Source organism: Odocoileus virginianus, chromosome 13 (assembly GCF_023699985.2).
Source record: "Odocoileus virginianus isolate 20LAN1187 ecotype Illinois chromosome 13, Ovbor_1.2, whole genome shotgun sequence".
In the NCBI taxonomy this organism is placed as follows: Eukaryota; Metazoa; Chordata; class Mammalia; order Artiodactyla; family Cervidae; genus Odocoileus; species Odocoileus virginianus.
This window is the reverse complement of record NC_069686.1, coordinates 20,683,975-20,697,575: the sequence shown is the minus strand read 5'-3', so window position 1 is coordinate 20,697,575 and position 13,601 is coordinate 20,683,975. Positions and strand designations below refer to the sequence as shown.

The following is a 13,601-nucleotide window of genomic DNA, read 5'->3' as shown; positions in this document are numbered from 1 at the left end:
TGCACTATTATTCAATATTTTTATTGGATATATTTATTTTGAGTATATTCATGTTTCTCTTGCTAGTAAACTGCAAGTGACTTGAGAGAAAAGACTGCTTGCTTTCACTGCTGAGGCCTGTTATAATACCTTACACTAGTAGGTACTCAATTGTTTCTAGATTTTTCTTTCACTTGAAAAATACTTAAAAGGAAGGAAACAACTGCCTTAGTCTTTCTGACAGTCTCCAAATCAGCTAATATGTCTGTGTTTACCACATTCCTAATTTTTCATGATGATTTAAGGGGACCCCAAGAGTGAACAAGATCTAGAAAATCATAAACTTATATATAAGTATCCACAATCAGAGGCCTTTTCAAAAACTAAATACCTACAAAGATACAGTATATAATGTAGTATTATGAGTATTATGTGTATTGTCACCCTGCTTATTTAACTTATATGCTTATTTAACTTATATGCTTTTAACTTATATAAGTTAAAAGCAAATATTTAACTTATTTGCATAAATAAGCAAATAAATATGCTTATTTAACATATATGCATATGAGTACATCATGAGAAATGCTGGGCTGGAAGAAGAACAAGCTGGAATCAATATTGTCGGGAGAAATATCAATAACCTCACATATGCAGATGACACCACCCCTATGGCAGAAAGTGAAGAAGAACTAAAGGGCCTCTTGATGAAAGTGAAAGAAGAGAGTGAAAAAGTTGGCTTAAAGCTTAACATTCAGAAAAATAAGATCATGGCATCCAGTCCCATCACTTCATGGCAAATAGATGGGGAAACAGTGGAAACAGTGGCTGACTTCATTTTTCTGGGCTCCAAAATCACTGCAGATGGTGATTGCAGCCATGAAATTAAAAGACACTTACTCCTGGGAAGGAAAGTTATGACCAACCTAGATAGCATATTAAAAAGCAGAGACACCACTTTGTCAACAAAGGTCCATCTAGTCAAGGCTATGGTTTTTGCAGTAGTCATGTATGGATGTGAGAGTTGGACTATAAAGAAAGCTGAGTGCCAAAGAACTGATGCTTTTGAACTGTGGTGTTGGAAAAGACTCTTGAGAATCCCTTGGACTGCAAGGAGATCCAACCAGTCCATCCTAAAGGAAATCAGTCCTGGGTGCTCATTGGAAGGACTGATGTTGAAGCTGAAACTCCAATACTTGGGCCACCTGATACAAAGAGCTGACTCATTTGAAAAGACCCTGATGCTGGGAAAGATTGAGGGCAGGAGGAGAAGGGGATGACAGAGGATGAGGTGGTTGGATGGCATCACTGACTCAATGGACATGGGTTTGGGTGGACTCTGGGAGTTGGAGATGGATAGGGAGGCCTGGTGTACTGTAGTTCATGGGGTCACAAAGAGTCGGACACGACTTAGCGACTGAATGGAACTGATGAGTAAAGATTTCTAATGTATAAATGAGTGCATGCTCTTAGTTTTCTGTTTGTGAAATAAAATTTGTGTGTCCCCCAAACAGAAAACTATGAGAATTTGTCAAAAAGTTTTACTTATATTCCCTCGGATGCATTTATTCTACAGACTATGTAAGCAGAAGTGAGAGAGTGCCTGTCATGAAAAATGCAGCTGCCAGTCATGGACGAAGGTTGCTGAGCATTGACCCAGCTGTGGGATTTACTGGAGCAAAGTTCAGGAGAATTGCATCACTGTTGGGGGGTGTGGATAGGAACATGTGTGGTTTGTGGTTCTTCTCACTCGTGAGGCACCCCAGAGATGAATCATTAACTCAGTTTTATTTATTCTGGGAAGAGTCATTAGAGTTTTAAAGACTATTTTGGAATATTTCTGGAACAACAGGGCAAGCCTATCAGAAAAACTGTTAGGAAGGAAAACAGGAGATTGACTTGGATCCTTTGACTGCAGATCAGACTCTTTGTCATCTGCATGGTGGAAAACTTATCATGACTATAAAATCCTAGAAAGTATTCTATAAAGTTTATAGGTGATTTGAGTGTCTTACTTTTTAACAGCAAAATTGACATATGCCTACTTGAGTAAATTAAGATTGCCCTGACACATTTGTCAAAGAGAGAAGAGGGGAGAAAAATATCAATTAGAAGGAAAAGGTAAAATAGATGATATGAGGATTCTTGAGGATTTTACGATGATATGAGGATTCTTGCCTTGCTTTTTATGAAAAATGAGATAAATAAAATTGAATCACTCAATGACCCTGATGCTGGGAAAGACTGAGGGCAGAAGGAGAAGAGGGTAATAGAGGATGAGATGGTTGGATAGCATCACTGACCCAATAGATATGAGTTTGAGCAAACTCCAGGAAATAGTGAAAGACAGGGAAGCCTGGTGTACTGTAGTCCATGGGGTCACAAAAAATCGGACACGACTTAGCAACTGAAAAACAGCAATGTATACCAAGGTTTCAGATGTACTACAGCCTTAGGTTTCTCATTGAAGATACCTAGGAGATCTTTATGACAAGATGCATTGACTCACCAGAAGCTCTCCTTTCACTAGGGTTTTTACGAACTGTAGGGGTTCATAGGGGTTCTTATGAACCGTAGACTCAGTAGCACTGACACCTTAGAGCAGGTCCCCAACCTCTGGGCCGCATATGGATACCTCCCATTAGCTCAGTGGCAGCATTAGGTTAGAAACAAAGTGTACATTTATTGTACTTGAATCATCTTGAAACCATCCTCCCCACACCTAATCCATGGGGAAAAAATGTCTTCCACAAGATCAGTCCCTGGTGCCAAGAAGGTTGAGGACTGTTGCATTAGAGTGAATATCAGTGGCAACCCAACTGGTAGAAATGCATGCACATCTTACTTCCAAAATATCAAAGGGTCCGTATTCCTCAATGCGTGGGACATTGACCTATGGACAAATGATTTATTACTAGGTAAAACTGCTTTATAGAATACCCTCACACTATGCTAGCACATTGCCAGAATGGCTAATGCAATTGTGAGATATATTACAGAGAGATTATGCATGCCCTTTATCTAGTTTTCTCCCAGTGGTAACATCTTGCAAAACTATCGGACATTATCACAACCAGGATGTTGACTTCGATACAATGAGGAGCAGAATATTTTCTTCATTCAAAGGTTCCTTATGTCAGCCTTTGATATCTACACATATTTCCATCTTTCTCACATTTCTGGAGACCAGAAGTCTGAAATTCAGTCTCACAAGATTGAAATTAAGGTGCTGGTGGGGATGCACTTCCTCCAAAGGCTCTAGAGGAGAATCTGTTTCTTCCTCTTCCAGCTTCAGGTAGCTACAGGGGTTCCTGAGCTTGGGACCTCACTTCAGTCCCTTACAGGCACCTTTTGTCTGTTTTTCTCTCTAAAGTCAGATCTCCTTCTGCCTCTTTTTAGTAACTGTCTCTTTAAAAAATACTCGTGATTGTAGTTAGGGCTCACCTGGGTAATCCAGTATAATCTCCCCAATCCCAAGATATTTTAGTTAATTATATCTGCATAGACTCTTTTTCCCATACAAGGTAACATTCACAGAAATATCGTAGATATCTTTGGAGGCCATTATTCAGCCAACTGGAGCTATAGTCAACACTTCCCAGGTGGCTCAGCGGTAAAGAATCCACCTACCGATGCAAGGAGGTGCAGGAGATTCAGATTCAACCCCTGGGTCAGGAAGATCCCCTGAAGGAGGAAATGGCAACCCACTCCGGTATCCTTGCCTGGAAATCTCAGCTCATAGGGTGGCAAAGAGTCAGACACAACTGAGCACGCATGCATGCATGGAGCTACAGTCAAGACATAGATAATAACAAGTGTTGGTGAAAATGTGAAGAAACTTGAACCCTCACACCTGTTAAGTGTTAGTCACCCAGTCATGTCTGGCTGTTTGTGACCCCATGGACTGTAGCCCACCAGGCTCCTCTGTCCATGGGATTCTCCACACAAGAATACTGGAGTGGGTTGCCATTTCCTTCTCCAGGGGATCTTCCCAACCCAGGAATTGAACCCAGGTCTCCTGCATTACAGGCAAATTCTTTACTGTCTGAGCCACTCAGGAAGCTCATAAAAAGGTACAGCCACTTTGAAAAACAGTCTGGAAATTCTGCAAGTGGTTAAACATATAATTAACATCTGACCCAGTAAATCCCCTTCCGAGGTATCTACTCAAGAGAAATGAAAACATATGTCCATAGGAAACCATGTACACAAATGTTCGTGGCAGCATTTGTAATAGCTGAAAAGAGGAAACAACTCAAATGTCCATCAACTGATGAATGGATAAACCCACACATTATATCCACATAATAAATGTATTATATTCATACAATGAAATGTTATTCAGCAATTAAAATAAATGAAGTATTAATTTACGCTAATAATACCATATGGATGAACCTTGGAAACATTAGGCTAAGTTAAAGAAGCTGGTCACAAAGGCCCACATATTGTATCAATCTATTTACATGAAATGTCCAGAATAAGCAAATCTACAGAGATGGAAAGTAGATTAGTGGTTGTCTAGGGCTGAGGGGAGGATGGGGAACTGGGGAGTGAAATTTAGGTGATAGTAAAATAACAAAAATGTTCTAAAATTGGCTCTGTGAATATACTAAAAGCCACTGAGCTGGATTCTTTAAGTGGGTGAATTTTATGGTATTTAAGTGGGTGAATTTTATGATATATGAATTAAATCCTGATAAAACTGTTTTTCAAAGTACCTGGTCTTCAGTGTCTAACTTCAAAATAGTACTTGAGTGCATAAGATAAATGTATATTGCTAAGAAAATAGACTGAAATCCAGGAGGAAGTACAGACTTAGATTTCTGCATCAACACATCCATGTCGAGTAGGTAAGGACAAACTTCCCAATGGCTGTGGGTCGGCCTCCAAGGAGCCCCTTATTATTTTTGCCTCCTGGTATTCACACTCTTGTGTAGTCGTCTCCCAAATTACACCAGAGTTGGTCTGTGTGACCAACAGAAAATAGCAGAAATGATGGTATGTCACTTCCACAATTAAGTTATAAGGCTTTGTAGCTTCCATTTGAATTTTTACACTTTAATTGGATTTTTTTTTTTAAAAAGTAAACTGCATTGTGATTTTTTTTTCTTCTTTCATTCTGTTACCTTATTATTTGACTACTCTGAGCAAATAAATTCTGAGAAGCTAGTCAGAAAGCCTAATGTTCTGCCATCCTTCTCAGTCTTATTCACTCAGCCATTTGGAAGGCTCCAGCCTAAAATTCCATCAAATGGACAATAACTGATATGTTGAAATCAATATAATGAAAGAGAAAAACCAGCTCCTACATTGTACATGCATTTTTATGTTTGTCAGGAAGCATTTAACAAGAGGCTTCCTGTGTGCTGTTTTGGATCTGCCAGGAACCCTCTGGCCCTTATTGGTTCCTGAATATTCAGGAATTAAGAGGAGAGGCACGCCTTTCCCAGGGCTGAGGAATCCAGGCATTTCTTCCTTTTTATGAGCCAAATGGTAAAGGGTGATCGTTTGCAACTCTCTCTCTTTGATAGGGATCATCTTATGTTTTGTAAGTCTGGAATTTTAATCTTTGTCTTTGCTGAGAATAACCACCTGGTAAGACAGTATATATGCCCACACCATGTTGATTAAAACACCTTTGCTCCATCAGAGCTCTGGTCCCCGTGTCTTTCTTTCTTTCTTTCTCTCTCTCTATTTCTGGCTGATTCCTTGGCGCGCGGAGGCCCGCTGAGCTCACTTTCTGGCCCGGGCTTCTAAGCCCCTCTCGAGAAGGCGCACTGCGCCTTCACCCATTCGAGAGGCGCCCGGTGCCTCCGCGCAGCAGCGCCGCCCTGAGAATAGGACTCTATTGGCTTTCCGCGTAAACCAGGGGATAGCAGCCTCTTTCTCTCTTACTCTCGGAACCACTAGGTTCCGGTCCATTAAAGGACCAACAAGCGCTATCAGCCTCTTTCTCTCTCTTACTTTCTTACCGTCGACTCCGGACCACCAGGTTCCGGTCCATTAAAGGACCAGCATACGTTGATAAGATCATTGAGTTGCTTGTAAAGCCCAAGACTAGCACACTGATTATAGTAGGTGGAGACATTGTACTTTTAATGTTGTACTTTCTACAAGAAAGAAATCTATGAAAGAGTTGGGTAATTTTGGAGGCACATTCACTACTTAACTGGTAAGAAAACATCCCCTGCCTCTCTTCTGTCCCACCCAAGTTCATTTTCACAATGATCTTATCACGTGCAAGCTAAACAAACATTTATTCAGAATACTGCTCGTTAGCAGTATTCTTGTTAGTGACCATCATAACTCACATTTAAGATATTTAGCTCTTCAGTGTGAGCTCCTGGTAAAGGCCTAAGAAAGGTGTGGTCTACACGGTTTCAAATAGCCATATGAAAAAAAATTTTTAAAAAAGGACAGATATCTATCTATATGCTTGGTATCATGTGAATTCAGCCAAAGCCAAGGAATTTCTGAAAGCCCTTTTTTGCTTTGAATGATTTGCTCACCTTCAAGTATATGATCCAGTAAGAATCAATAAAGTGTGAATAATGGGTATGTGCTAAGTTGCCCAAGTTGTGTCCGACTCTTTGCGACCCAATGGACTGTAGCCCATCAGGTTCTTCTATCCATGACCTTTTCTTCAGGCAAGAACACTGGAGTGGGTTGCCATTCCCTCCTCCAGAAGATCTTCCTGACCCAGGGATTGAACCCACATCTCTTATGTCTCCTTTGGCATAAGAGACAGGTGGGTTCTTTACTACTAGTGCCACCTGGGAAGCCCAGTGAGTAATGGGTAGCCATCCTTTCTATCGGATGCCAGTGATGCAGACATTAGGGGCATATTCATTCTTCAGTTTATCTAATAGATATTTATGAGCACTTGTTATCTTGAATATGTCTCAAATACTGGTCCCTCTAACATTTATTTCCAATTTTCAAGGCATTATAGGATATACTTTCAGGATCTTTCACTTGAAGAGTTTATTTTCATGAGTGTTATTAATTTATTGTTTTCCAGTCATTCAGTTGTGTCTGACTCTTTGCGACCCCATGGACTGCAGCATGTCAGGTTTCCCTCTCCTTCACTATCTCCCAAAGTTTGCTCAAACTCACGTCTGTTGAGTTGATGATGCCATCCAACTATCTCATCCTTCATCACCCTCTTCTCTTCCTGCCCTCAATATTTCCCAGTATCAGGGTCTTTTCCAATGAGTCAATTCTTCTCATAGGATGGCCAAAGTTTTGGAGTTTCAGCTTCAACATCAGTCCTTCCAATGAATATTCAGGGTTGGTTTCCTTTAGGATTGACTGATGTTATTAACAATTGGGGTCTTTTTACATATGTAAGTCTGAATGGATTTTTTTTCCAAAAGGGTAAGTGATTAGTTCACATTTTGTAGTCATATCACTCTGTTAATATCAGTTCAAGTCTTCTGTTCTCCAACATAAATGAAAGAAAATAAAAGATTGTCATTGTGAATTCCCTGGGCGTCCAGTGGTTAGGACTCTGCAGTTATACTTCAGAGGACTCAGGTTCAATCCCTGGTTGGGGAACTAAGATCTTGCAAGCCACATGGCACAAGTGAAAATATTTTACAGGCTGTCATTGAAGACAGTCTCTCTTTTGTACAAATTGTTATGTTACTTCCAAATTTAGAAGAGAAATATACACATTTATATGTTAGAAATTTATTTCTTATGAGTAGGCTTATTTTTTAAGGATAATTCTGTACATTGTATGTTGTCCTGTACTTTTCTGTCAAGTGCTAACCAGTTTATAACTACATACTTATCTGCATGGTCAATGATTTCATGATGGTCTCCCCAATTAGACGTGAGCTCCACAAAGATAAGGATGATTACTCATAAGATACCACTGTAGCCTTTATGCTTACACATTTTCCTCATACATAATTGGTGTCCCAAAAATTTTGGTTGAATGAGTAGATGAATGAAAGATGCTAGCAACAAATATTATGGAAGAACATCAGTAATTTAGAAGGACTTGTCATAATCTGGAATCAAGCCTATAGAAAAATTTTTAAATGGTGGAGAAAAATATGAATCACTTGAGGGAGCCATTCTAAGCGTCTCTCTAGCCAGGATGTGCCCTGCTCTTGATTCTTGAACCCGAGTGAGTTTATATGTGAAAATGATCTTGTTCTGGCCCTGAGGCAGCATGAGGCAGGCTGCAAAGTCCATGCTATGACAGTGAGTCAACCCTGTGTATACTACAGACTCACTGATTACGTGGCAGCCTGTCGGGCTTATCACAGACAGAACAGGAGCACAGTGAGCTCTGGCTAATTCTGCGTGGCTGTCTTCTGTTCATAGCACCGCGTCACTCTTTCATAGCAACTCAACTGCTAATTGAGGCCAGTGACCCCTACTCCAAGTCCAAGAGTGCAGGAATGATGAAATTCCCATTGTAGAGAGAAGACTGGCGGTCAAGTGGGTCATCAGCCACAGCCACAGAAGCTGAGGGACAAAAGAGAAGAGAGGAAGGAAGGAAAGAGGGAAGGAGGAAAGAAAGAGGGAGGAAGGGAAAAGGAAGTCTCAGATATGAGAAATGACAAGGACTCAAGTAAAATTTACGAGTCACCTTCCAACGATATTAAATATCCATAGTGTCATCCTCAAGCCTACGGTCTACAAAGTGTGAAATTTGGGTACTTAATGAGCAATTTCCAATTCTGTATTTTGTTGCTGTTGTTGGGATTTTAAAACCCACTGGAATAAGAACTTCAGGGCAGAGTAATTTATAGAAATATGTGTAAATTTATGTTTCTGTTCACTCCATGCTAGATACCACTCCAGGTCCTTCCATAAGGTTCTCTTTACACATTTTGAATTACAATTTAAGATATGAGCAAAAAAAGGAAAAACAAATAGCAGCCTACCCGCAGCGTGTCCCATTTGTCATATTCTGGTTGAGGGAGTCATTGGTCCACACTATGGTGTTATTCACACATGCTCTTCCAGGGATACTGAGTTCTTGTAATTCCATGTCATACTCAATAAAAACATCTGTCATTGTGCCAAAAATGAGTAGCACGCCTGGATAGGCTACTCCATGGAGAAGTGCACATAAACTTCCCACAGACATCAGGCAAATGTCAGTCTTTGAAGAAAACCGAAACTTGAAAAACAAAGGATTCAGAGATCATCTATGGGTGAAAAGCAGGAGAGGTAGGAGGACTATTTAATTTTAGTTACTAGATTCTGATAAATAGTAGTCAACACCAAGTCTTAAGGGAATCATTTTAATTGAAATGGAGAGTTCTCACTAACACTGAAATCAATTATTTAAGTCATTAAACTCCTACATTGTTAACTTATGTTCTTTCTTTCCTAGCCCCTTGATTCATTCTCTTTACCTCAAGAGCCGACTTTATTTCTTAGCTTTTCATCCCCAACTTAAGGGGGGAAACAATCACTGACCCTGATGCTATTGCCATGAAGATTCTCCTTATGGCTTATTCAGCAATAGTAGAAATTGGCTCCCAGAAATGATATTGATAATGAAGAGCATCTGCTTGTGCCCAGAAATGTCTCACTTTTTGCAAATTTGAAGAAAATACCTACACTATGGAACTTCTAAAGGCATCATAAGAATAAATATGCATAACATGATTACTGTGACAATTTTCCTTACTAAAATGATCATTAGGGACTTAGAGATTATCTTCTAGAACACTTTTCTGATCTACAAGATAGAATTTGTATGTTTAATCAGCAGTAGATTTCTAATTACTAATCCACATGTTGTCACATAGGCAAAGTTTAGTACTGAAAAAGTGATCACTATAGTTAATCACCTGCCAATATGACTAAAAAATTAACATTTTCCCCATGATCTGAACAACTCACAGTTGCAAAACCTATGCCATTAATCCGCATAGTTTTATTACCAATCGAAAGAAGCCAACTTGACTGCTACCACCTTTCTTCTCATCTTGTAACCTGAGGAGAGAAACATGGGGATTTACAGACCATCCTTTCTAAAACAATGAGAAATTCTCCCTAAATTGTGATTTCACGAGTCATTCTTTAGTAAGAATGAAAGCTCCCACTGGCTGCGAAATTCTACTTCACTCTGCCTGAGCCGCCTGGCCTTTCTGCTGACTTTCATCTGCACCAAATCTGTTCCCACCTCTGGGTATTTGCACTTGCTATTTCCTCTCACCAAAGTGTTCTTTCTTCAGATAACAGAGTGGAGAACTCCCTCACCTCCTTCATACCTTCTCTCAAAAGTTGCCTTTTCAATGGGCCATCCACGGTCAAAATCTTTAAAATTTCAACTCTCCCCCCACATCATTTCAAATCTCCATTTCCATGTTTACTGTTTTTTCTTAGAAAGGGGATGATAAATGATCATTATCTACCATGCTATGTATTTTATTTATCTATGGTGTTTACTATGTCTCCCTCACTAAAGGAGAGAATTCTTAAAGGCATGTTAAGTTCCTCAAGACAGAGATTTTAACCTATTTTTTTTCTTTTCTATATCCTCAGAAAACTCCTCTGCGACCATGAAATCTTACATGTCCAACTTTTCCTCTGCTTGTTTAAGTCAGAAATTCTGTGGGGTTCTTGGACATATAGGGGATATTTGAACCTAATCCAGAAGGAATATTCCCAAAGATTTTTGAAATCAAATTATAGTAATGTTTTAAAGAGAAAAAGAATGGATTATATATACCATTTTGTAGGCAGTGCAATGTATATGAAAATATTGTTTCTGCTTTGTGCCTTTTATGTGAATATTAGGGGAATTCTTTGGAAAATGTGTTGCATTGTTGAAGCAGTGACTTACTTTGCTTTTTTATCATTGTTATCTGTCAGGATAAAAACAATACATAAAGCAGTTAATAATAATGACAAAATGAAACATAATCATTAACAATTTTTCTCTGGAAAAACATTTCTATGATTATTTTATTCATGGAACAATACAAAATAACCATTTGCTTTTTCACCTTTCTCTCTCTCCCTCCACATTATAGAAGAAAACACTCTTTCACACATAGGACTGCTGCCTTGACTAGATTTTCTCCAGAAAATGAGATCTTTTTATCTTCTGAATGCTAACTAAAGACCAAAATTTGTAAATTAGTTACAGAAAAATCTGATTTTTTTGAACTACCAAATAAAATGAATACTTATTTATTGTTTGGTTTTTTAGAAACATCAGAATTTATCTACTTAAAATACAGACCATAAATCAACCAGACAATAAGATGTCGTTAACACCCCTGTGCCTTAGAAGCCATGGAATTGAGCCACATATTACTTTCCCCAGCACAGGTCAGAGCAGATGGAAGGGAAGAGGTGAAAGTGGGGGTTCAGGGTCACGGGTATAGGGAAGCCATAGTGAAAGGAACCCAGGATTTTAATGTCAATCATCATCATGGGACGGCACATCCTGGTTCCCCTGGCATTTTTATTTCATTTCATTCAGAGTAAAGAGGCATTATAGTGTAGATAAAGGTTAACCTCTCACATTTGGGAATCAGAACTGGGTTAGGATTACAGCTCCTTTAATCTTTAATCATGCAATCTTTGTCAAGCTTAAGACAATGTATCTAAGTCTCAGTTTCCTTTTCTATAAAATGTAAAATCATAGGACTTTTGAAAATAATAATAGCAAATAATCATCTGCCCTTAGCACACTGTAGGTACTTGTGCTATGGATCCCCATCCACTTTACCTCACACTGGCCAGCAGTGTCTTTGTACCATTCCTCTCAGAGAGCAATGCTCACTAAATGCATATTACTATAATCAGTTATAACAATATATGAACAAAGGTAATAATAATGAAAGTATTGAAAGTGTTAGTCACTCAGCCATGTCTGACTTTTTGCAACCCCATGGACTGTAGCCCACCAGACTCCTCTGTCCATGGAATTCTCCGGCAAGAATACTGGATTGGGTAGCAATCCCCTTCTCCAGGGGATCTTCTTGACCCAGGAATCAACCCAGATTTCCTGCATTGCAGGCAGATTCTTTACCATCTGAGCCAGCGCTAAAACAGCCCAAGTCTATCCAGGGAAAAAATATTTATAGTGAGATGCTTTTACTCTCCCAGGATTTATGCATTCTTACCTAGCACTCTCAGCAGTTATATTACATGGATTCTCGAGAGAAATACCCAGGTTGTGCAAGAAGAATATGAGGTAATTGTTCTACTTATTGTTGCTGAATTTTCTGTGCTCCTTGAATATCTTCACTAGTTTTTTCCACTTTTGTTTTCACCTTATTTTGTATAAGAAACAGTAAGATAAAAAGACCACTTACATGAGCTGTCTGACTCAAAACCATGATTGTCCTCTCCAAATTTCTTCACACTGCGAAGAATCACCGAGTCAGACATAACAATTGCAGTTCACAGCAAAAAAAAAAAAAAAAAAAAAAAACCCTAGAAAATAAAAGAGAAGAGTGATTGCAGAGGAAGACAAGATGGCGAAGGGGTAGCCAGATGTGCAGTACATCGGTCCGTGGATACATCAGGAATACACCTTCAGATGCAGAAGGTCTTGCAGAACACCATCTAAGAGCAGACAGGAGTCCCTGACCACTGGAAAGGAATATATAGATCCAAAACTCAGCAGGACAAAGGAAGGAAGGGGAAAAGAAGAGAATGAGCAGGACTGGACCTGCACCTGGGGTTAGGGGAACTGAAGCAGGGGTCAGATCCCCAAACGGAGGCAATTGTTTGAGACACAGGGGAAGTATTTGAGGCCGTTGGACAGTGAAGCAGCTGATCCGTGACTGTCTGAGTGGAGTGAGAACCAGACAATCCTTGCTGCAGCCCCATGTACCCTGGTCAGGGGCCCAAGTCTCTGAAACACACAGTGGCTGGGAGCTGGAGCATAGGGACGGGAGAGCAATCCCAGGGTGAGGGTTGCTGTTGACTGTTGGGAGACAGCCCAACAGGGCGTGACGGAGGAGGTCGTGGTGGAGAGTGCCTTTGGAGCAGTGCTGGGTAGCCACTGAAGCCAAGCGATCCTGCTGAGTCATGTGCAGGGGCGCGGAGCCGTCACTGTGGCTTCTCTCCCTCACACACTAGTGCTGGCAGCTGACCGAGAGAGAAAGACTCCAGAGAGGGTCACCCTTTGAGTGTCTGAGGCACAGAGCAACAGAGAAGGACCCCAGCCAGTGGAGACCTTGGAGTGCCTGCTGCGCCAAACAGCGGAGAAGAACCAGCCAGAGAGGCCTTTTAATGCCAGCTGCCAGAGGCTAGAAGAAGACTGTAATAGTGCCCTAGCTCCTGCGCCTGAGGCCACCAGCATCTCTGCACACTTGGCACCACCAAGGTCCCTGTGACCCAAGCAACTGTGCCACCTCCACACCCGGCCCTCACTAAGGCAGACCTAAGTCTGCCAGGGCTGCCTCAGGAGCAAACTCCTGTGGATGACCCACATGCAGAGGTGGGGATAAAACCACAATTGAACTCCAAGGGTAGTGTGGCTGAGGAAGCGGATCAAAAACCTTTCCACCAGCTATACAAGGTGCAGATTAAAACCACATGATCAATTAGGAAGACTGTGTCTATGGAATATACAAAAGGACAATGAGAGCTATCACACACACACAAAAACACACTAGCTCTGG

The 13,601-nt window shown here is 40.4% G+C and overlaps 1 protein-coding gene across 6 annotated transcripts in view; it reads right to left on the bottom strand.

Moving 5' to 3' along the window:
• Nucleotides 1-13,601, bottom strand: part of ABCB11 (ATP binding cassette subfamily B member 11) — a 109,527-nt gene that overhangs the window by 79,581 nt on the left and 16,345 nt on the right. The window contains exons 2-5 of one of the 6 annotated variants that reach the window (XM_070476083.1): nucleotides 12,285-12,334; nucleotides 10,802-10,823; nucleotides 9,897-9,948; nucleotides 8,886-9,124 (exon numbers count right to left, since the gene is read on the bottom strand). In XM_070476083.1, the coding sequence (XP_070332184.1) occupies nucleotides 8,886-9,091 (206 nt within the window). In that variant the 5' untranslated portion in view covers nucleotides 9,092-9,124; nucleotides 9,897-9,948; nucleotides 10,802-10,823; nucleotides 12,285-12,334. Of the gene's footprint in view, nucleotides 1-8,885; nucleotides 9,153-9,896; nucleotides 9,949-10,687; nucleotides 10,751-10,801; nucleotides 10,824-12,284; nucleotides 12,406-13,601 lie in introns of those variants that run through there. The other 5 variants (XM_070476081.1, XM_070476078.1, XM_070476079.1 and 2 more) reach the window with 5 other exon arrangements.